A 25,045-nucleotide genomic window follows, 5' to 3' on the forward strand; every position below is an offset into this window, starting at 1 on the left:
ACACACACACACACACACACACACACACACACACACACACACTCCTACCTCATATATTGGCCTTTTATTGCTGTGACAGGCTACTTGAGAAGAACAGCTTAAGGGAAGAAACACTGCCTGGTGGTGGTGCTACACACCTTTAATCCCAGCACAGATGTAGAGGTAGGAGGATCTGAGAGTTTGAGGCTAGCCAGGTCCACAGAATGAGATCCAGGACAGCCAGGGCTACACAGGGATAAACCTGTCTTGGAGTCCCTCCCCCCCCACCCCCCCAGAAAAAAAAAGAAAAGAAAATAGAGAAAAACAAAGTTTCTGTCGCTCACAGTGTCAGGGGGTTCAGGTTATTGTCGGTTGGTTCTATTATTTAGGCCCGAGGCCAACGATATCATGGCAGAGAGGGGCTGATGTATCAGAGCTGCTCAACTCATAGAGCTGTGAAGCAGAGAGAGACAAAGGAAGGGATGGGACTTGGACAGACCCAGCCTTCAAGGACATGTGTCCAGTAGCTCCCTCCACCTTCCCTCCTCCTCACAGTAATGCCATCAGTGAGTGGATCAACTCACGGATGAGGCAGAGCTTGGTGATGCAGTGCTCCCTGCCTTAAGCGGCTCCCCTTTGAACATTCCAGTGGGGACAAGTCCTCTAACACATGGGTTCTTCTCTCTCTCTCTCTCTCCTTTTCTTTCTTTTCTTTTCTTCCTTCCTTCCTTTCTTTCTTTCTTTCTTTCTTTCTTTCTTTCTTTCTTTCTTTCTTTCTTTCTTTCTTTCTTCTCTCTCTCCCTTCCTTTCTTTCTTCTCGTCTCTTCTCTTTTCTTTTTTCTTTTTTTCTTTTTTTTCTTTTTTTTTTTGTTTTTTTCAAGACAGGGTTTCTCTGTGTAGCCCTGGCTGTCCTGGAACTCACTCTGTAAACCAGGCTGGTCTCGAACTGAGAAATCCGCCTGCCTCTGCCTCCCGAGTGCTGGGATTAAAGGCTACGCCACCACCGCCCAGCTTCTTTTCTTTTCTTTCTTTGTTTCTTTCTTAATAATTTTGTACCAATTTTCAAGCTGTTTGTCTCTTATTTTCTTTTTTTTCATGCCTTTTAAAAATATTTATTTATTTTATTTATATGAGTACACTGTTGCTGTCTTCAGTCACACCCAAAGAGAGCATCGGATCCAATTACAGATGGTTGTGAGCCACCATGTGGTTGCTGGGAGTTTGAACTTGGGATCTCTGGCAGAGCAATCAGTGCTCTTAACCACTGAGCCATTGCTCCAGCCCCTGGGCTCTTTTATTTCATTCATTCATTCTTTTTTTTTTTTTTCTAGATAAAAGTGTCACTATGTGACCATGGTTGGCTGAGAACTTGTTAGTAGCTCAGGCTAGCCTCATACAGCAGTCTGGCTGTCTTAGTTTCCTGACTGCTGGGGTTAAAGGCATGTATCCTACACTTTCTCTGACATTTTTAGAAGAAGATGTTCAATGATAGGTTTCCTCTGTGGCAGTTTCATTCTCAAGTGGAATGGTATGCTTGGCCATCTTCACTGGTAGAGAAGGGATGATGCAACAGCATAGAGAACTCTTGCAGTGCCCGACTCGCCAGCAAGAACGACGCTGCAACAGGATCCTTCTGCACACGTTTATTGGGAGAGCTTGATTGCAGAGGCGAAGAGACCCCCAAGCCCAGAACTGGTGCTGCTTATATAGGCCTAGGAGAGGTGTGCCTCACACCCGGATTGGTTGTGCTTGGGTTATGCTTACCACCTCATTTGTATGCCTACATCTGATTGGTTAACTTGTCTCTCATCTGATTGGTTAACTTGTCTCTCATCTGATTGGTTAATTTTGGTTAATTCTCAAAAACCTCATCTTGGCAAAAAAAAAACAAAAACCTTTACTGCCTATGTATGCGTAGTGGCCAGCGGAAGCCAGTGCCACCCTGCAACGGCACATGTGGCTTCCCATAGAGAACAACCTGGGACTTGACGTTTTTATTATGTCCAGTGGTCATGCTAGGTAGCCAAGGAGGCTTTTCAACCATGGCCACCTCAGTACATTAGATTAAGAAAGTTGGGCATGGTTGTGCACACCTTTAATCCCAGCACTGGCGAGGCAGAGGCAGGTGGATCTTTGAGTTCCAGGCTATGTCAGCAGGTCCAGGTAGTGAGCTCCAGGACAGCCAGAGCTACATAGAGAGACCCTGTCTCAAAAACCAAAATAAAAAAGAGATTAAGATGTGTTACTCTTATCTTCAGGTGTCTTCTCTGTTTCGTGTATACTTCTGATCTGAAGGACTTCTCTGGAATGTTATTAGGCTGTTACAATCCAGTATTTTGGGGGAAATTTTCTTTTTCTCTTGTGGCACAAGAGTCAAGTCAGGTTGACTCCAATGAGTTACAGTCATCCTGAGGATTTGTCTTTGGAGGCTGTTTTTCTGTAGGTTGTCTTCCTCTCAATACAATGGTGTAGTTTCATGAGTATCTGCTTAATATCATCAGGAAGATACTGCTGTGTAACATTCCACCATTGATTATTTATATTTCTACAGCAAATTTAATTCTTAAGTGATACATGCATCCCACTAGTCCTTTAAGCCTGGATTTTCTTTCCCTGCTTAAAATGAGTTGGAACCCTTTCTCCAAAATATTGTCCAGGTCCTCTTTTCCTTTTAAAAGGGTCACCCATGTCGTTTCTGTCTCTTTTGTACCTTCATGCTTTGGTTTTTGGTGAATGGTCTTGTAGAGTTTTACTGCTGAGACCTCAATTTTCTTTCACTAAAGACCTGAAGTCCCTTTCACTTTTTCAAAGTTCCTTGGGACATATTTATATTTCCTTCCTGCGTGTGGCCCCTCCCCTTCTTGCCTGCCTTTTCCTCTCTTGGAGAGTACTAATCAGTATTATTTGTTTTGATTGGATCTTAGAAATTACCCACTTTGCTGTGCTGGCCTCCCCTTTCTGTGTTTCGTGACCCCATTATTTTCTTGGCTTTGTTGTTGTGGTAAGCGCTGCTTTCTTTTCACTCAGGGCCCTCTTTGTCAGGTGTTCCTGGCAGCCAGGAAGGGCACTGGAACCTTTCTCTAGTGACGTTCAGAACAAAGTGACTGTTGGTGAAACGTCTGCTGTAGCTAAAGCAGAACTGCTGTTACTAGCTATACAGGAGGTTAGAGTCCACCCCCCCCCACTCCTCTGGGTCCTTTGGAAAATCAACTCATTTGTGTGTGACCTCTGTGTAAGGAGAAAATGCAAGAAAGAGGAGAGATGGAATGGGAAAACCCCAAGGACAAGTAGACAAAAAACCCTTGTAGTTTGAGGCCATCGGCTGTGACTGAAGCAGCCAAATAAGCAGACAGGGCCGCATACTGCCTCTTGCTCTCCTAGGTTTGAAGCACCTGGACGGGGGTTGGGATGGTGGGACTGTGGTTTATGTTTACAAGGCCAAAATCTGAAGAAAAGTCTCCCATCATTTGTCATTTTGGTAGGGAGGATTCTGCAAATAGAAAAGGAGATAGTACATGCTTCAAAAGTCAGTTGTAGGTGATTGAGTCAGGTGGCATAGATCTGAAAACTGCCACTAATCCTAGCTTGAATTTACAGGGGTTGTTCTTTTGGTTTTTGGTTTTTACCTTGTTAAAAATTTATTTATTATATGTGTATGAGTGTTTGCCCTGTGTGTACAGATGTGCATCATGTGCATATCTGGTGTCTGTGGCAATCAGAAGACAGTATCAGATTCCTGGAACTGGAGTTATAGATGGTTGTAGGTGCTGGGAACTGAACCAGGTTCTCTGCAAGAACATCAAAGACTCTTAACTACTGAACCTTTTGCAGTCTCTGATTTTGTTCTGTAAGAAATGAATAAAAACTGGCATATTTATCCCTGAATATCTAAACCCTTACTTTTCATGCAGAATTTGGATAAAAGATATGTGAAATGATGTGGTAATGTAGACATGTTAAGAAGTGCTGGTCCTGTTTGGTCCTTGTGGCACTACTAGTCCACAAAGGGAGCTCAGTCAGTGCCTAGTTGCTCACTGGATCAAGGTGGCATTTCAAAAATGTCTTCATTTTTGCAAGTGTCTTCAGCTATTGTAAAGGAGGAAAGCTCTCTGCAGTGTATAGCATCCTGATGAATATAGTTTTGCTGAAAACAATTTTAGGGTATGTTTCTAGGCCAGAAAAGGGACCTGATCAAGTTTTCTTGCCATGTAGCAAGACTGGAGTTGTTGAAGAAGCCAAACTCCCAGGTTTTCCTAAACTAAAGAGGCTATGTAGAGAGCTTTATGCTTCTGCTTCAGGCATCTTACAGGCCTGTGTCCTCTCTGAGCAGAATGACATAAAAGACTCAGTGAGTGGTCTGTGTAGATGGCTCAGTGAGACAGCTTGTCGCCTGAATTTGATCCCACAAAAGGAAGGGTTGAAGAAGAGAAGCAGCTCCAAAGTTGTCCTCTGACCTCAGTGTATGCACAATGGCACATATACTCACAACACATCATGCACACACACATGCACACACACACTTTCTCTAAAAATATACATTAAAAAAAGACCTAAATGATTTGTGTGATAACAGTGATTAAAGGTCAGTCCATTATCTTTTAGTGCCTTCCTTTGTGATCTAGTTTCTATTTTGAACAAAATTGCCTGAAAATTAACTAGAATTAAGAAAAAACAGTAAATTTAAAATCTCCAAGTTTTCAAGATTGTCATTAGAACAATCATCCGTTTTCATTTTCTTTTCTCTCTCTCCCCTCTCTCTCTTTCTCTCTCTCTCTCTCTCTCTCTCTCTCTCTCTCTCTCTCTTTCTCTCTCTCTCTCTCTCTCTCTCCTCTCTCTCTCTCTGCCAGTCAGGCTTACACTTTATTGTCATTGTTTCAGGCCTTGACTGTGTACTTGCACAGTGGGTACAACCGCTCCTTCTGCTGCTGCTTCTTGTTCTTCAGCTTCTCTTTGTGCTTGGTGAGCCGGCAGCGGCGGCGCATGGCTTTAGTTATCTTGGGTTGCAGGTTCAGGGGCTTGTACTTCTTACCCTTGTTGAATTTCCAGAGTTTTTCTTTTTGAAACTGGTTAATGACAGTGAGGACTCGGGCGATGGATTTTCGAACTTAGAAGCAGTGCCACCTGTCACTTTGGCAATGTGAAGCCGGGACAGTTCCACCTTTAGATCGTCCGGTTGTTTCAACAGCTCCTCCTTCTTCTTGCCGCGTTGGTCCTGAGCCTTAATCTTGGCATTGCTGCGTTGTTCATTGCTGAGGCTGCCTGGTTCAAGAGCATCCTTTTTTCTTTTATGTTTTTGAGAGAAAACTAAACAAAACCAAGAATCAAAGAAGTAAAAAGTAACTGAGGTTATGTATATATATGTAATATAAAAAAGTTTTAATTATATATCTATAATTATATCAAATATATTAAGATACTATTTATTTATACATGTAAAAACATATACTTACATAATAAAATGTATGTGTATTAGTATATATATTCACTGCCCCTGAATTTTTGTTTTGTTCCCAATTCATATATTGAAATCTAACCACTGGAGTGTTGGATGGCAGGATCTTTTGGAGGCTATGGTGGACTTAGTGCTCTAACAAAACAAGATCATAGCGGCATATGCTCTAAATTCTTGTAAAATAGCTATAGTTTAATTCAGTTTATTTCAAGGTCTCTTTGTACATTTGTATGGACTAAGGCAAAGGGAGTATCTCATATGTTATTGATAATTGTCCTAATAGGAGGTTGCCTATCATGTCTGTAATTCTGATCTCTCCAGAAGGTTAGATAGAGAGCTTAGCTTCCGTTTGCTTAGGGCTTTAGTGTGAGTGCCCGACTTGTAGCTCATTCTGTCTGGTGTGCAAGAGCCAGAACAATAGCTTCCATAATTTTTAACACTATACACAAATAAAACAACTAATCTGCTCCCTTTTAAATTTTAAAGGAATTTTTTAAAAAAGATTTATTTATTTATTTTATGTATATGAGTACATTGGGAATTGCACTCAGGACCTCTGCTTGCTCCAGTCCCACTTGCTCTGGCCCAAAGATTTATTTATTATTATATGTAAGTACACTGTAGCTGTCTTTAGACATATCAAAAGAGGGCGTCAGATCTCATTACTGGTGGTTGTGAGCCACTATGTGGTTGCTGGGATTTGAACTCAGGACCTTTGGAAGAGCAGTCAGTGCTCTTAACCACTGAGCCATCTCTCCAGTCTTATCCTTTAGTAATTTAACTGCCATTTTAGGGATTCTTTTATGTCACTCTGTTGCTTGCTTTTTTTGTATTTTGCCTAGATTCTTAATCTCTAATGGTTCTTGGAAAGGTAGGTGAGAGAAACCTGCTTTCTGTCCACACTCCATCTGTTTATTTTCTCCTGCTACCTTACTTTTGCTGTCCTCCATGCCTCAGTGCACTACTGTTTCTCTTGTGTGCTTATGTTCATTGCTTACCCTGTTTTGGACCACTGGAGAACAGATAATTATTGATCCAAAGAAAGAAGGAAGGGTCCAAATGTGAGAACATTTTCTTGCTATTCTCATACAGCTCCCTAGTCAGTTCTGCTTTCAGCCGTACCCTGCTTCTATTTGCCTCTCAAAGTTGTACTTGTTAAATTTACATTATAGTCTCAAAGCAGGGTCATACCAGTTTACATGGTATGTGCAGTTAGGGACTTCACATTCATTGTCTCTTTCTTTAAAATCACCTACTTAGCTATTGGGAAGATATTAAAATTTCTTATAATTTTTATTTTGTATGCATGTGTGTATACCTGCAAGTATATATGTACACATTTGCATGCAGATGTCCACAGAGGCCAGAAGAGGGCATTGGATTCCTTGGAACTGGAATCATAGACATTTGTCATCCATTGGGTGAATGCTGGGTACAGAATCTAGGTACTCTGGAAGAGAGGCAAAGTGCTTTTAATAATTGATCCATCTCACTAGCCTGAGGGTATTTTTTTGTCTTTTGCTTTTTTTTTCATTTTTTTTTAAAAATTAGGTTTTTTTTTTTCATTTACATTTCAAATGCTATCCCCTAAGTCCCCCATACCCCTCCCCAACTCACCTACCCACCCACTTCCACTTCTTGGCCCTGGTGTTCCCCTGTACTGAGGCATATAAAGTTTGCAAGACCAAGGGGCCTCTCTTCCCAATGATGGCCGACTAGGCCATCTTCTGATACATATGCAGCTAGAGACAGGAGCTCCGGGGGTACTGGTTAGTTCATATTGTTGTTTCACCTATAGGGTTGCAGACCCCTTTAGTTCCTTGGGTATTTTCTCTAGCTCCTCCATTGGGAACCCTGTGTTCCATCCAATAGCTGACTGTGAGCATCCACTTCTGTGTTTGCTAGGCACTGGCATAGCCTCACCAGAGACAACTATATCAGGGTCCTTTCAGCAAAATCTTGCTGGCATATGGTGTCTGCGTTTGGAGGCTGATTATGGGATGGATCCCCGGGTGTGGCAGTCTCTAGATGGTCTATCCTTTTGTCTCAGCTCCAAACTTTGTCTCTGTAACTCCTTTCATGGGTGTTTTGTTCCCAATTCTAAGAAGGGGCAAAGTGACCATACTTTGGTGTTCATTCTTCTTGAGTTTCATATGTTTTGCAACTTGTATCTTGGGTATTCTAAGTTTCTGGGCTAATATCCACTTATCAGTGAGTACATATCATGTGAGTTCTTTTGTGATTGAGTGCTTTGCTTTGCTTTTTTTTTTTTTTTTTTCCTGCAGTCAGGTTTGTTGAGATAAAAAATTTACCCTTTAAAAATGATAGAACTTAGCCCGGTGTGGTGGCGCACGCCTTTAATCCCAGCACTCGGGAGGCAGAGGCAGGTAGATTTCTGAGTTCGAGACCACCCTGGTCTACAAAGTGAGTTCCAGGACAGCCAGGGCTGCACAGAGAAACCCTGTTTCGAAAAACTAAAAAACAAAAACAAACAAACAAAATGATAGTACTTGTAGTCTTGATACATGTACACACTTGTGTAATGATCACCTCTGTCAAGATGTACGTCGTCCTCTCACGCCTTTGAGGCATTCCCCACCAGCACACTCTCAATACTGCAGCTCAGTTATCCGAGTTTCAGAGTGCCGTTTATGTGGTGTTACTGCGCAGTTTTGGGTTGTGTTTCCCTTAAGGCTGATGCTTGTGAAATTCATCATGTTATTGATCAGTGTGATGCCCTGGTGTCATAGACTTAGAGCCTCAAAGAGATGAGTGCATAGGCAGTGCCATTGCAGACAGATAAGGGAGGGTTTGTTTTCTTTCTTCTTTTTCTTTTTTTTGACTTTGTTTTTTGTTTTTGTTTTTTTTGAGACAGGGTTTCTCTGTGTAGCCCTGGCTGTCCTGGAACTCACTTTGTAGACCAGGCTGGCCTCGAACTCAGAAATCCACCTGCCTCTGCCTCCCAAGTGCTGGGATTAAAGGCATGTGCCACCACGCTTGGCTCAAGGGTTTGTTTTCAGAACAGTGTGTGTGGCATTGTTTCGAGACCTTGTTAACGTTACCATAGATGTTTCACGGTATAGTTGGAAAACACTGAAAGGAGGCCTGGGAAACTAGAGTTCTTCTTTGTGTTTTAAACTTCCTTTGAAAACTTGGACAAGTCATTCTATTTGGAGGGCTCATTTCTTTACCCTCTTTAAAGTTCCAATCCAAGTGCAGGGTAGCTAAGCATATTATTAATAGAAAAGGGTGAAGGTTTTTGTTTTGTTTTATTTTTGTGTGTATGTTTTGTTTTATTCTTAATACTTTATTGTATATACTAGAAGGAGGCTTGAGGGGTACATATAATAATGATCTCCAGGCTAACCTGAGCTATGAGTAAGGTCTTGTTTCAAGCAAAGAAATGAACAAAGAGCTACCCTTAAGTCATTGAAAGGGCAAGGAGAGAGCTTACTATTGCCTTTATAGATACACTGCGAGGAGAATGATTGCTTCTCTTTTTTTAAATCTGTAATACTTTATAGGTTTTAGAAAAAACAATATTTTGGTACCATTTCTCCAAAAGATGCAATTCCAGGGGATGAAGAAAGAAATAGTTTCACATTTACAATTGGAACCAAGAATGGGAAATACGATTGTAAAATTTGAAGCAAGGCAACTAAAGAATGGGGCTCTTAATCTTTTTTATTTTATTTATTTTATTATTTTATTTTGAGACAGTGTCTCACTGTGAAGCCCTGGCTGGCCTGCTACTTGCTATGTAGACCAGAGTGGCCCTGAACTTACAGAGATCTTACTGCTTCTGTCTCCTGAGTGCTGGGACTAAAGACTGTCACTCCTGTCCTTGACCTCAATCTTTTTATTTTCATGATGCTTTTTCTTTCTTCTCCCAAGCCCTGTATCTCCTTACTCTTTATTTCCTTAGATTATAGGATGTTAGAATGTTAATGTCTGCTTCTCTCTTACTTCAGATATATAGAATGTTTTTGTTTGTTTTTGTTTTTTGAGACAGTCCCAATGTGTAGCCTTAGCTATTCTAGAACCCACTTTGTAGACCAGGTTGGCCTCTAAATGAGAGATACTTCTGCCTTTGCCTCCTGATATCTGGGATTAAAGGCATGCATCACAATGCCTGGCAAGAATTATTTGATCATATAATTATAATTCCTCTTGTGATGTACTAATCTCCGTGAGGGCCACTATTTATCTTAATAAATTTAGTTTAAATTTTATTTTTTATTGTGTGTGTGGTGTGTGTTTGGACGAGGATGCTACAGTGCATAGTGGAGGTCAGAGATAACTTCCTGATTCTCACCGTTCATCTTATGTGAGTCCCATAGATTGAACTCAGGCTTACAGGGCAAGCACCTATATCCACTGAGCCATCTTGCTGGGTTAAAAATAATCTAGAGTTGGGAACAGTGGTGCATTCCTTTAATCCCAGCTCTTGGAGGTAGAGGCAGGCTGATCTTCATGAGTTCCAGGCCAGCCTGATCTATAGAACAAGTTCTAGTACAGCCAGGGCACAGAGAAACCTTGTCTCAAATACACCCCCCTCCCCTCCCCCAATCAAAAAATCTATAGGAGTTTAAAAACCTGCCCACATGAAACAAAGATAGGTCCCAGGCCTTCTGTCAGCTATGTCTAGTTATGTGGCCTTGTCTCTTCAACCCTTCTCCTGCCGTCTTCTCCCCACATAACTACTCTGTTTAATTGCATCTTCATCAGATTTTCTTCTTTTCCCTTTTAAAAAAGATTTAAAAATAATGTATGTGGGGATGTTCTGACCGCATGTGTCCATGCACTACATATGTGCTTTGAGCCCTCAGAGGCCGGAAGAGGATGTTGGATTCCCTGGGACTGGCATTGCAGACTGGCATTCTGAGCTGACACTTGGGAATCCAGCCTGGGGCCTCTGGAAGAGCAGTGCTCTTAACCAATAAGCCATTTTTCCAGCCACCCAAAGATTTATTTTTAATCTGTCTGTCTGTCTGTCTGTCTGTCTGTCTGTCTGTCTGTCTGTCTACATGCAAGTGCAGATGCTCACAGGGTTCAGAAGAGGATGGCCAGTCCTCTGGATCTAGAGATATGGGCAGTTGTGAGCTGCCTGACATGGGTACTTCAAACTGAGCTGTGGTCTTCTGCAAAAGCAATATGTGTTCTTAGCCACTGAACCATTTTTGCAGTTCCATTTTCCTTTTTTTTAATAGAGTATCCCTCAGTCTGCATGCTAGTTAGTGATTGGACCCAGGGCCTTGTGCTTGCTACATAAGAGCTCTGTCTACAATTGAACTAAATCTCCAGCATCTCCATCCCCTTCTTAGGTTTATTTATTTTATGGGTATGAGTGTATGTCCGTGCACCACATGTGTGCCTGGTGTCTACCAAGGTAAGTAGAGGTATACAAACCCTTGGAATTGAATTATCCACCATGCCGTCAGGTGCTGGGAGCAAATTCAGGTCCTCTTTTAGAGCAGCAAGTATTTCCAGCCACTTAGTCACCTCTGCAGCCCCTTATTTTCACAGTCTTGAGACAAGAATCTCACTCTTTAGCCCATATTGGCCTGGAACTTTAGGCAGTCCTGCCGGAGTTTCAGACTGCTGGGATGACAGGCCTGACCCATTACGTCCACTAAGGATGGTTTCCTTTCCTGTGAGCTAGCAGCATGTAGACTCCACAAGGCTCCTGGGGAAGTGTTGTTATAGTATGTTATAGTATAGTTGCGAAAGGAAGGTTTTCAGAAGATATGGGTATTACGAAGAAATTCTATGTAAAGTTTCTTTTGGATTCTCTGTTTGTATAGATCCAGCATGTCTGGCTTGCACCTAGTAAAACAAGGTCGAGACAGAAAGAAAATAGACTCACAACGAGATTTCACTGTGGCTTCTCCAGCAGAATTTGTTACTCGTTTTGGGGGAAATAAAGTAATTGAGAAGGTAAGTTAAACTTACTAAACTATTTCGCTTGAAGTATGTGAGATTTCATGCCTAGATTTGTTGTTTCTGTTCAAAAGGATATTTAGGTTTTTAGGGACTTTGCCTTTTTATGCAGGGCTATCCTTTCTGTCTCCCTAGCATGTTACTAATACATAATCTCACTGTGTACCTGTGTTTTTACATATACACACATATGTAATACACACACACACACACACATATTAGTGATGGTAATTTGGTCATAGTTGATAAGGAATTGAAACTCTGCTTCTAATGTTCTTTTTGAAAGATCTTGTGGGTTTTTGCTTGTTTTTTGGTGTGTGTGTGTGTGTTTGTGTGTGTGTGTGTGTGTGTGTGTGTGTGTGTGTGTGTCAGGGCTTCTCTGTATATCTCTGGCTGTCCTAGGACTCACTCTATAGATCAGGCTAGCCTTGAGTTTAAGAGATCCACCCACTTCCTCCTCCCATTTTAATCTGCTGGGATTAAAGCTTGTACCACCATCACCACCCGGAGATCTTGTGGTTTTACGGGCAGAGCTTCTTTAGCCTGGCAGGGAGGGTTTAAGGAATAATTGGTTACCTTGTATAGTGCCAGTGAGAAGATAAATGTGATAGCACTGGATTTAAAGAAGCAGAGGGAGTTTCAGAAGAGAAGGCTGACAGACTTAGGGTTTACTGGCTCTTACCAGGTATTTGAGATGTTTAGAGAAAATATACCACATAGATGTCAGGTGGTTTGTAGCACTTAGGAGCTGGACGTAGGGAGATCAAGGGTTTGTGGCTTATGTAATGAAACTCTTTGTGTTGTCATTTTCCCCTGTCAACCCCTTCCTCCCCCCCAAAGCAGTTCTGTGTCATTGTAATCTAAAACTTGTCACAACTGGGGAATATCTTGGTTGAAATAGATTAAACTATAAGGACCAGTATTCCTACTCCTAAAAGTATTGCTTCATCACTGTCTTATATTTTGTTAATAAAGGTCGATTATATACCTATTAGCCTGTGAGGTATTCAGGGATATGATTGCAAGACATACCTAAGAAGATGGAAGGCTTATTTACAGAAAACTTTTCAGGAATATTTGATTTTTTAAAAATTTTTCTTGTGACTGTGAAGCTGAGCAGTTTCTTTCACTCTGAAGCACTCTGAGTTCAGCACTTTGGAAAACAGCAATTGATGCCATGATCTCTTATTACAATAGAGAATAGTGTAGAACACCACGCAGTGTAACCTTCCTCCATTTCTTATTACATATATATTATGTTTCTTCATAATAGATATTTATAATTGAATTATTTACAAATAAATAATGTGGGTGTATGATTTAATGTTTTTAGGAAATGAAGTTTGAAAGTTAATTAGTTCTAGCTAGCAGGTGTTGCAATATTGCTTGATCTTGTAGGAGTTGTTTCTCAGCAACTTGGCCTAGCAACATTTCTTGCTTGAACAAAGGGAGATATGTAAAAATGTATCCTTGTTTTTCTATCTTTGCCTTTCTTGGCTACCTTTTCTTCCATTTCCCATTTCATATCCCTACCTCCCAGGTTCTTATCGCCAACAATGGTATTGCAGCAGTGAAATGCATGCGATCTATCCGTCGGTGGTCTTATGAAATGTTTCGAAATGAACGTGCAATCCGATTTGTTGTCATGGTTACACCTGAAGACCTTAAAGCCAATGCAGGTGAGATCCTGGCTTTATGTCATGTTAGGTATAAAACATTGAGTAGACCTGTCTGTAAGTAGAAGAATGTTACCCTAGGGAGATTCCCAAACCTAAGACTGCCAGTGAAATCCTATGCAAAGATTTCTCTTTTAAAATGCCGTCAGTAATAAAAACAAATAAACAATAAAATGTATCAGTAACACACACAAAATTGATTATGCTGTAGCTAACTACACAGGTCCTCCCTGTATTCTGAGGTCAGGAAGTAGAAATTTGGTATAAGTATTTGAGCTGTGAGGATGACTTTTCCAGTGTTAAGTATTTGTTAGGGTCAAATACGTTAGTGTTTCTAACTGAAAATATTTGGAAATGAATGATGTTTCCATTATGTTTATGGAATTAGAGAGAATATTATAGAATAAAGATTCCCATTTTTTCCCCCTATCACTGAGGGAGATATCTTGGAACCCAAATGGGTTTTCCCTACTTTTTTTTTCCCTGTGTAGCCCTGGCTGTCCTGGAACTCACTCTGTAGACCAGGCTGGCCTCGAACTCAGAAATCTGCCTGCCTCTACCTCCTAAGTGCTGGGATTAAAGGCGTGTACCACAACTGCCCGGCCTTTTTCAAGATTTATTTATTTATTTTATGTATGTGAGTACACTGTAGCTGTACAGATGGTTGTGAGCCTTAATGTGATTATTGGGAATTGAATTTTTAGGACCCCTGCTTGCTCTGGTCAACCCCGCTTGCTCCAGCCCAAAGATTTATTTATTATTATACATAAGTACACTGTAGCTGACTTCAGATACACCAGAAGAGGGCGTCAGATCTCATTACTGGTGGTTGTGAGCCACCAGATGGTTGCTGGGATTTGAACCTTTGGAAGAGCAGTCTGTGCTTTACCCACTGAGCCCTCTCTCCAGCCCTTTTTGTTTGTTTGTTTGTTTTTTTTTTTTTTTTTTGAGACAGTCTCAACATGTAGCTTTGGCAAGTCTGGAACTTACTATGTAGACCAGGCTGGTCTCAAACTCATAGAGAGCTACTTGTCTTTGCCTTGGAACTTCTGGTATTAAAGGCATGTATCATTCCATCCCACCCTCACCCCATTTTAATTGTTTGTATTTTAAGTATATGGGTATTTTGCCTGCATATATGTCTATACTATGTGTGTGCAGGGCCCATGAAGGCCAGAAGAGGGCATCAGATCTTCTGGAAATGTTACAGTCAGTTGTTGGCTTTCTGTGGGTGCTAGCAACAGAACTTGGGTCTTCTGCAAAAAAAAACAAAAACAAAAACAAAACAACAACAACAAAAAGCAACAACAATAAAAACCTCAAGTGCTCTTAATCTCTGAAGCATATCTCCAGTCCTTTTTACACACCTTTAATCACTATCAGAAGATGGAAAACACAGAGATACAAGAAAAGATATCCTTTCAGGGCTTATTTTGGTTTATAAATGTAGTCTACATGGTGACAATATTAAGACAATTCCTAAGAAGTAAATATTATTATGTCATCTTATTTTGAAACAGATGTCACAAATTGCTGAAAAGCAATTGTGGGTATCTGAAATCATTTCGATGGGTCCTTTACTCTCGTTCTCTGCACTACCACTAGTATACCTATAAAAGGAAGTTCATAAAGATGAAATCTCATACTAAATATAAACTACTTTATTGGATTTCTTTTTTGCTAGTCCATTTGTACCTGGTATGCCTCTTAGTCATTTATTTAATCATTCTACAGTCATGAAGACCCATAGGAATATGATAGGATCTTGCTCTAGGAAACAAGTGTTTTACTCTAATGAGATCAATACTATGATAGAAACTTGTCAGAGGGTTCAGTAAGAACTCAGATGAGATAGCTAATGCTTAGGAAGATGGTTAAGAAGAGACTTACATAAAGCACTCACTCCTGGCCAAGAATAGGTCAGAGTTGTGAGAGTTATGGGAAAAGGAAGGGTACATCAGGAAGAAAAAACAGCAAATGATGGTGTGATGTAAGCACTCTTCTGGAAATTTTATGTGGAACTTATATATTGTTAAAAATGCAAGATACAGTGTAGCATCTCACAGGAGAGCCCTGTGTTTCATCCTCAAAGGTCACATTTCATCTTTTTATATGTATGTGTTTGTTTGTATATCTGTACATACTGGACATTTAAGTTGTATATTTTTAAATTGATGGAGCTTATAAAAATAGTGTTAATGAATCTTTCTCATCTATCTATTATCCAGTATCAGCAGTTACCATCTCAAGCAGTTATATCTTAAGTGTATGGGTGTACATACTGCATATATGTCTATATACTACTTGTATGCTTAGGAAAGAGTGTTGGATTTCTTGGAAGTGAGCTGCTTGCTATATAGATGCTCAAAACTGAACCTACATCCTCTGGAAGAGCAACCAGTGCTCTGTAACCATTGAGCTATTTCTCTAGCCCAGTGTCTAGTTTCTGAATATGACTCTACTCTCACTTCTTTTCCTTTCTCAATTATGTTCATATTAGATACCATATATTCCATATAAATATGTGTGTATGAATATATATATGATATAGATTCTTTCTAAAAGTTTTATTTGTTTTATGTATGTGCATATTTGTGTGAGTTTATGTGCACCATGTATATGCAGGAGGTAGCAGAGGTCCAAAGAGGGAATCTGACCTCTGGAACTGCACCATGTGGCTGTAATATGCATTCTTAACCAGTGAGCCAACTAGCTAGCACCCAGGCTTTTGTTTTGTTGTTGTTGTTGTTTTTTGTTTTGTTGTTTTTTTTTTACGAAAAAGACCAAGAAAACCCACTAATTAGGTGGATGGTTCTATGAGCAACTAGGAAGAACTGTTTGAGGAAGAACAATTATAGAATACAGGTGGAGTTTAAGATATGTGAATTATTGAATTATTGCAGATATGCAGTTGTTAATTCTGCCTTCCAAAGAACAGCTAGAAAATGAAGAGGGCTAAGTGTGACGTCACATGGAAGAGTGTGAGGGATAGACTCAGGGAGATAAGTCTATAAACAAAGCTGAGAAGTGATTAAAGAGATAGGAGAAAAGGGGAAAAGATAAGTTCAGGGCTGAGGGTGGGTAGCTGAATGGCAGAGTGAGGCTTGCCTAGCATCCCTGAGGCCCTGGCTTTGAGAAGTGGAAAGGCCAGATGTGTCAACAGTCAAACAAGTAAACAAGGCCAGAAGACCGGATGCCCACGTCGCAGTGCAGAGGTCACTGGGCCATTGGTAATGCTGGAGGATTGTTTCAGTGGAATACTGTAAGAGAGTATAAAGATTAATATAGAGTATTAAGGAGTGGGGGAAGTGATATAGCGCCACTATGGACCAATATTTAGGAATCTTATGGGAAGAGAAAAAGAAAGGCAGTCACAAAAGAGAACTCAATGGAGGATTTTTTTTTAACTATTTTTAAAAAGCGAGATAATTTTGTGATTTTTCTGGGCTGAACTTTGAGGTCCTGAGCTCACATGATTCTCTGCCCCAGCCTCTTGTGACTACAGGGGAGCCCCATATTTACCACTCTTGTGAGAATGAAACAACTTCAGGAATGTGTACAGTCTGAAGGGAAGGAGTCAAAGGGCTTTAAATCTCGGAGAGACCTTAAGTACATTAGTGGCCTTGAAGAGATGGAGGAAGCATAGATGGACAAAATTACATGTATCTTCTGACTCAAAATTCCTACTTCTTGGTATTTTTCTGAGGGGGAAAAATCAGTAATGTCCTAGAATAAGTACCAAGACGGCTAGTGGTTGGACCAAGATTATTTTTTACTCCCTGTCACATGGACGTCCCAAGCCACTGCCTGCCTCCTGTGATGCATTGTTACAGTGGAGGGACAGCTCATCCCCTGTGCTGATGCTCGTCTAGAAAGAAATTGAATGATGAAGAGGCTTATCAACAGTACAAATTATGGGTGACTTTTACATTTGACTCAAGTTGTTGTCTAGTAGTTTTATTTAGTATAATTTATTAACATAATAGTCACCTTTCAAAAGTGTATAGTTCTGCGACTTTTGTAAATTTATATAACAGCATAATTATTTTTTAGTTTAAAACATTCTTAAAATTTTTAAAATTAAAAAAAGAAAAAAATTTAAAAATTGTAAAAAAAAAATTTAGATAAAATTGGTTGTTAACATGAAGAGTGGGTTTCATCCTCTAAGACTGTAGAGGCAAGGCAAAATTGACAGGATGACAATAGCTTTGTAATTTAAAGCATGTGTTCTGTGGGAACCATGTGGGCTCTAGGGATGAAACGTAGGCGGTCATGCTCCAAGGCAAGTGGACTTACCCACCAAGCCACGTTACCAGTTTCCCATTTCATAATATTACCTTATGATGTCTAGAAAAGCTGGAAAGGTGACTCATGTAGTAGGATGAATTTGAGTATAGCCATCATCAGTGACTGTGCATGTCTGCTTTGTGTCCCTCTACTGATGCCCAAACCTGCAGATGTGCAAGTCCTGTATGTAAAATAGTATAGTATTTGTTTGTTTGGAGACAGGCCCACACCGGCCTCTTAACATTCCTCTGCTTAACCCAGAAATGCTGTGTGTCCAACTTTCCTGTATCTAGATGTATTTAAATCTCTAGTACTTAGCACAATGTAAATCTGTTGTGCTGCTTATGGAGAAATAATACAGAGAAAACCCTTATCCTCTCCCCTCCCCAAGTGTTTACTGTTAGTCATTGTTGAGTCTGTTTGTGGGCCAACAGATAAGGTGTGCTTGGCAGTTTGAGGAGTGCTTCCAGAGTAGTGCTACTGACTATAGTTACAGGACATAGGAATTGTGGAGAAATATAGGTTATAATATTAAAACATGAGATTTTTTTTCCTGCCTCTTAAGGCTTCTCTCTCTCTCTTTTAAAGATTTATTTATTTACTATATGTAAGTACACTGTAGCTGTCTTCAGACACTTCAGAAGAGGGTGTCAGATCTCCTTACGGATGGTTGTGAGGCACCATATGGTTGCTGGGATTTGAACCCAGGACCTTCGGAAGAGCAGTTGGTGTTCTTACCCGCTGAGTCATCTCACCAGCCCCCATATCTCTCTCTTTTAAATTTAAACTTAATACATTTTTATTTAAGGGATTATACTCAGTTCAAGAGTGCCTTTGTCCACCAGTTCTTCTCTTTCCTTTACTGTTTTCTTGGAGACAGAGACTCATGGATCCAGGCTCCTCACACTTACGGTGTAGCTGAGAAGGATTCTGAAGTACTGTTTCTCTACTCTCAAGTGCTAGGATATAGACATGCTCTACCATGCCTAATTTATGTGCTGCTTAGAGCCAAGGTCTTCATGCATGCTCTGCCAGTTGAGCCACATATCCCACCTTCTTTATTGTCCTTAATAAGAATAATTGAAGTTGATTTGTATAGAACTTTGAAATCTTGTTAGCTGCCATTAATAATATTTTTAAACATACTCTCTCTATGTATGAATGTATGTATGTATCTGTATATGTATGTATATATGTGTGTTTTATGTGATATAGGTGACACTAGGGCTACTAAAAAAGATTAAGCCACAGAGGAAAAGTTATGTAGCTTTGACTAAATATAAAATGCTATTTGGAGAGGCTACAGAGATGGCTCAGTTCTTTTGGATAACTGGATGATTCCTAGAACCCGCAAAGCAGCCAAAGCCTGTCTGTAACTCCAGTTCCAAGAGATCCAGCACTCTTTTGGCCTCTGAGGGCACTGCACACACATGGTGCATAGATAAAAATACAGGAAAGCACCCCATACACTTGCAGCTGATGCAGCAAAATCTCAAAAAAAAAAAAATCTTTAATTGCTCTCTTTCAGCAGAAAATGGGAACTGTTTAAGACAGATATTAATATGGAAAAACACTGGCAGCAGTTTCTGCCTATAATATAAGGGAAAAACATAGTTTCATACCAAATGTATGGTGATTATAAGTAGCCTGTAAAAGAAGGCATAAGGTGCTGGGCTTGGTGGCACATGCCTTTAATCTCAGCACTTGGGAGGCAGAGGCAGGCGGATTTCCGAGTTCCAGGACAGCCAGGGCTACACTCGAAAAACCAAAAAAAAAAAAAAAAAAGGCATAAGGTAAGTGTGGTGATGATATAGGCTGTGGTCTCAGGCACTCAAGGCTGAGGCAAGAAGCTTGCTTGATCCTAGAACTCAAGGCCAGCATGGTTAGCTTAGGAAATCTCCATCTCAAAAACCAGTCATAAGATAAAATATGGTCATAAAATAAAATTTTAAAAGGGAAAAGAGCTGGGTGGTGGAGGTACATGCCTTTAATCCTAGCACTTGAGAGGCAGAGTTCGAGGCCAGCCTGGTCTGTAGAGCTATACACTCTAGGACAGTCAGAGCTGCTCAGAGAAACCCTACCTTGAAAAATCAAAAAAGAAAAAAGAAAGAAAGAAAGAAAGAAAGAAAGAAAGAAAGAAAGAAAGAAAGAAAGAGAGAAAGAAAGAAAAGGTATACTAAGCATATGAAAAGAGATTCTGTGTCAGTGGTAGCCAGAGAGATGCACTTCAAAACAGTGGCAGATAGTGTCAAAACTGAAGAAGATAATAGTACAGATGGAAGTGTGAGCAGTTCAGTTTGTGTGTGTGTGTGTAAGTTTGTATGCACGTGAGCATGCGTGCGTTCCACCGCGTGTTGTTAAATTGACTATAGTTTATTGTTCTATAAGGTTACACAGGTGCCAGAGTATGAGCTTGTTATTTACAAGATAGAAATGAGTGGGTTTGATCTGTTTTAAACATCTATAGCCCAATCTGGTTGCAAACTTGGCATTTTCTTTCCTCCACTTGCTGAATGCTGTCGTTGCAGCTTTGAGTCACTATTATCTCCCTGAATTTGACTTTGTAAAAATAGTGTTATTACCTCCTGAATATTTAGTCTAATTCTGTTGGAATTATCATGTCCTCTCCTATAGAGAAAAAACAAAGACTGACTGTAAAGTGAAATGTTTGAAAACTACTGCGTCAGGTGATTCCTTAACATGTGCTTGAAAACCAGAACCTCCAACGAAAGATAAATAGAAATTATCCTACGCCTTTCATTTTTAAATTGTACCAGTTATTCTGTGGTTATTGAGAACAGTCTCTGTCCTTACCATAGTTTTGCTCTATGATAATAATTTGAAAGAAATATCTGTTTTCCTCATTAATTTGTTTGTGTTTTTAGAATACATTAAGATGGCAGACCACTATGTTCCAGTGCCTGGAGGACCCAACAACAACAATTACGCAAATGTGGAGTTGATTCTTGATATTGCTAAAAGGATACCTGTACAAGTAAGAGTCTGAGAAACAAATGCACGCTTTTCACACTCAGTCAGAAGGGTAGGCTTGTATCCAGGGAAGTTAATGTAAAGTCTCTTTTTGGAATTAAAAAACATTTAATGATTCATTTTTATTTTATGTGCAATGATGTCTTGCCTGCATATGTGTGTATGTGAGGGTGTTGGATCCCTAGGAACTGGAGATGCTGTCAGCTGTCATGTGGGTGCTGGGAATTGGAGCCAGGTCCTCTGTAAGAGCACCTACTGCTCTTAGCCACTGAGCCATCTTTCCAGCCCTGGAAAATTTGTAAATGCCTTTACCTAAAATAATTAAAACGGACAAGGAAAGAAGACATGGAAAGAAGACATAGTTAAAAATAAACATAATAGAAATAGAATGTTGAGAAAGATTTTTCAGAGAATTTTCTTTTTATTCTCTAGTAAGTACAAAGCTATCTCTAGTAAGTACAAAACTATTTCCTACAGAATATCTGAGCTATAATATGGTGATTTTTAAAAAATTATTTCTTCCTTTCACTATGTGTTATGAAGTTTAGAATAAATACCTTGAAACCCAATGAGGGGGCGACAAACCTCCTAATGAAGTGGTTCTCACCCCTCTTCTTCATGCTTGATCCTTTACTGCAGTTCTGAAGGTGTGCTGACCCCCCATCATAAATTACTTTGTTGCTACTTCATAACTGCAATTTTGCTAGTGTTATACATTTTAATATAAATCTCTGTGTTTTCTAGTGGTCTTATGTGACCCCTGTGAAAGTGTTGCTCCACCTCCAAAGAGGTTGAGACCCACAGGTTGAGAGAAGTAGCTAGACTCTTGTGACCTTTCCACCACTAGACAGGGAGGCAGAGTAGGATGACCAGACTGTGAAGCCAGTCAGGGTTTCCTTAGAGATCTCTAGAGATCCTAGCTGAAGGGCTGTGAATTGCATTTCCTGAAGAGCAAGACTTGTGCTTCTTTCTGATTGTGCTTGGTCTTGCCCTCTTGAGGGCTTTTTCTGCAATCCACTGCTTATTGCTGTTCTGCAGAAGGTTTGCCAGCAGTCAGGCATGGCAGTTGTATTAACTACTGGGCTGCTGCAGAACTGTTGTACCCCATATAGGAGAGCCTGCCTGGATACAGTAAGGCAGTTTGTAGCGTCTTGGTATCACTTTTAAGAATGATCCACATTGTTATTCTGTTGTAGGCAGTGTGGGCTGGCTGGGGTCATGCCTCTGAGAACCCGAAACTCCCAGAACTGCTCTTAAAAAATGGCATTGCTTTCATGGGTAAGTCATGGGGTACTGTTCTGTTGTCCTTGTGTCAGTTTATCAGACTACTCTGTGGTCTTACTTTCCTTTGTTTTTAAAACAGTAAACGATTCTCAGAATAACCTTCTTCACTTTTTAAAACTCCTTAATTAATACAGTTTTTTAAAAAATTACTTTAATTCTTTTACAGTCCAGTTGTTACCCTCCTCCCAGTCTGCTGCGCTTCCACAGTTCCTCATCCCCCCCACCTTCCACCCCATTTCCAAGAGTATGTCCCCCTGCCCCTGCCAGGCCTCCCACTCCCTGGGGCCTCAAGTGTCTTGAGGGTTAGGTTTGTCTTCTCTCACTGAAGCCACACCAGGCAGTCCTCTGCTGTATATGTGTCAGGGTCCTCATATCAGCTGGTGTATGCTGCCTGGTGGTTCAGTGTTTGAGAGATCTCGGGGGTCCAGGTTAGTTGACTGCTGGTCTTCCTATAGGGTAGCCCTCTTCCTCAGCTTCTTCCAGCCTTTCCCTAATACAATCACAGGGGTCCCCAACTTCAGTCCATTGGTTGGGTGTAAGTATCTGCCTCTGTCTCAGTCAGCTGCTTATTGAGCCTCTACCTGAAGACCTAGCTATACCACTCTTGGGCATATACCCAAAAGATGTCCCACCATATCACAGGGGCACGTGCTCCACTATGTTCATAATTTAGTTTCTTAAGACAGGATTTCTCTGTATAACCCTGGCTGTCCAGGAACTTTAGACCAGGCAAGCCTCAAATTCAGAGATCTGTCTGCCTCTGCCTCCCAAGGCATGTACCACCAATGCCTGGTATCCCTTCATTTCTTAAGTTGTTATTGGTGGGTTTTTGTTTTTGTTTTTTAACTTTATCTTGATGATGGTTTCTGTTACTGAGTCCTTTAGTCTGAGATATGAAAAAGGCTGGTTTTTGAAACACTGACTATTTAAAAACTTTGCCATTAACATTAAGATAACATGTAGAAGGACCTGATTTTTGATAGTAAAAGTAACTAACTCCTAGGATACCCTAGCAGTGTGCCCTTATATATGAATCAGCCCCTTTGCATTATGTGTATTTATATAGTATATATTTGCATATATTAAATTATATATTCTACGCTTGAGAGGCATTTCATTCAGCTTTTCTCCTTGTATCATGGCAAAAGGAATAATGGAGGTTACATGGCTCAAGTTGTTTCCGTGTCAGGGCCCCTCCGCAATGCCGATTATGCTTTGTACGGATTATTAAAGGGGAAAAAATCTCTTTGCTAGGTTTCCTAAGACCAAGTAAGGTATAATTCATATGTAAACCCTAAAATTTTACCAGCTTTACTTTAGGATTTAGCTTTGGAGAAATGACTTTGTTACTTGGTTAATGTGGAGCACAATTCACAAAAATTGTGTTTTTCAGAAATTTAAAGATAGAATTTCTATATATTGGACTTGCCCTGTGTACAACATTGGATTCTAGAAACAATGTAAAGATGAGTCTAAATGATCACCATGTCATAAGTGGGACAAAAGAATTATAAAAATTATTATAAGGCCAGTATCTTTACCAAATATAAGGAGGCAGAGATGCTGCTGTTAAGGTTCTTTTCTTGTCTTGTATTGTTTTAGGCCCTCCAAGCCAGGCCATGTGGGCTTTGGGGGATAAGATTGCATCTTCTATTGTGGCTCAAACTGCAGGTATCCCAACTCTTCCCTGGAGTGGCAGTGGTAAGACATTATTTCTTGGTTTGTTTGTTTGTTAATTTTCATATGTCTGTGTGATGTCTGTATGCATGAACACATAATATATATATACATACATAGACGTATACATACACATGCATGTGCACACGCATGGACATGGGCATATGTAGAGGCCAAAATGTCAAAGACCTTCCTTAACTCCATTCTCTAATGAGGAATTCTCTCTTGCTCAAGCTAATATTTTCTGATTGAGCTGTTCTAGCTAGACAGCCTACTCCTACCTTGCCTGTCTCTGCCTCCTGAGTGCTGTGATTATAGGCACTACTGTACCTTCCTGGCTTTTGGGTTCTGAAGATCTGAACTCTGAGCCTCACACTTTCATAGCAAGGACCTTATCCACTGAACCATCTCTCTAGCCTCCTTCTTTATACCTTAAGGTACCAGAGGCTAAGTAGAATATGTGGCCTGGGCTTAAGTTGTTTTAGACTGAATTGAGACACTTGGTAAGAAATAGAATGTTAGCCGGGTGCTGGTGGTGGGTGGGGCATGCCTTTGAGCCCTGCATTCAAGAGGCAGGAGCAGGCAGATCCTCTGAGTTTAAGGCCAACTGGTCTACATAGTGAGTTCCAGGAGAACTAGGGTGATATAGAAAGATCCTGCCTCAAAGATAGATAAATGGATGGATGGATGGATGGATGGATAGATAGATAGATAGATAGATAGATAGATAGATAGATAGATAGATAGATAGATAGATAGATAGATATTTTTAGAAATAAGAAATAAAAGAATATAGTCATCAGGGCTGGTGAAATGGCTCAGTGGGTTAGAGCACCCGACTGCTCTTCCGAAGGTCCAGAGTTCAAATCCCAGCAACCACATGGTGGCTCACAACCATCTGTAACAAGATCTGACCCCCTCTTCTGAGTGTCTGAAGACAGCTACAATGTACTTACATATAATAAATAAATAAATAAATCTTTAAAAAAAAAAAAAAGAATATAGTCATCAAAGGTTGGAAACATGGCTCAGTGGTTAATACAGTTTGCTGTTCTTCCAGAGGCTCTGAGTTCAGTTCCCTGTTCCCACATTAGGCAGTCCACAGGCAGCTTAGCAGAGGGAACTCTGTGAGTTCAAGATCATCCTGGTCTACAGGGTGATTTTCAGGACACCAGGGCTACACAGAGAAACCTTGTCTAGAAAAACAAACAGCAAGAAAGGAAGAAGAAAATCTCTTAGCTTAATACTCTTATGATTTTTATCATATTTTAGGAATATAAATTGAGTATTAGGTACAAATACTAAACTGAGATCTGAAATGGTGCAGTAACTTGATTTGGAGAATCTCCAGGGAAACATATTTTGGTAGGGGTTGGGGTAGGCTGGAAGCATCCTCAGAGGCAGGCTTGTTAGGTGAAGTAAGACTTCAGCAGTGCCTGACAAGTAATGTGGATCGCTAGCAAGAACCTTGATCCTACTTTCTTAGATGTGTGCCTGCCTGCCAGTGTTTTGTATGAGGATGCAAAAGATGAGGTCAGTGGTCACCTTCCTCCCAAACAGAGGGATACAAAGAAAAACTGAGAAATGACTTATTTTTGCCAGTTTTTTGAAGTATCATGTGAATTTTTAAGCCAGTAATAATAATAATAATAATAATAACAATAATAATAATAAAAACTTCACCTTTTTTTACACTCACACACAAATAACAAACACACTAAAACCTTTTAAAAATAGGAATGACCATTGTCTTGAGGCT

The 25,045-nt window shown here is 40.3% G+C and overlaps 1 protein-coding gene and 1 pseudogene across 11 annotated transcripts in view; one reads left to right on the top strand and one right to left on the bottom strand.

The window, feature by feature from the left end:
• Positions 1-25,045, top strand: part of Acaca (acetyl-Coenzyme A carboxylase alpha) — a 272,017-nt gene that overhangs the window by 73,288 nt on the left and 173,684 nt on the right. For 10 of the 11 annotated variants that reach the window (XM_011248667.2, XM_006531953.2, XM_006531954.2 and 7 more), the window contains 5 exons: positions 11,236-11,368; positions 12,912-13,050; positions 20,220-20,329; positions 21,522-21,603; positions 23,212-23,310. In XM_011248667.2, the coding sequence (XP_011246969.1) occupies positions 11,236-11,368; positions 12,912-13,050; positions 20,220-20,329; positions 21,522-21,603; positions 23,212-23,310 (563 nt within the window). The remainder of the gene's footprint in view (positions 1-11,235; positions 11,369-12,911; positions 13,051-20,219; positions 20,330-21,521; positions 21,604-23,211; positions 23,311-25,045) is intronic. The other variant, XM_030245463.1, reaches the window with a different exon arrangement.
• Gm31074 (predicted gene, 31074) lies at positions 4,822-5,250 on the bottom strand (annotated as a pseudogene).

This window comes from Mus musculus, chromosome 11, assembly GCF_000001635.26.
Source record: "Mus musculus strain C57BL/6J chromosome 11, GRCm38.p6 C57BL/6J".
Lineage (NCBI taxonomy): Eukaryota > Metazoa > Chordata > Mammalia > Rodentia > Muridae > Mus > Mus musculus.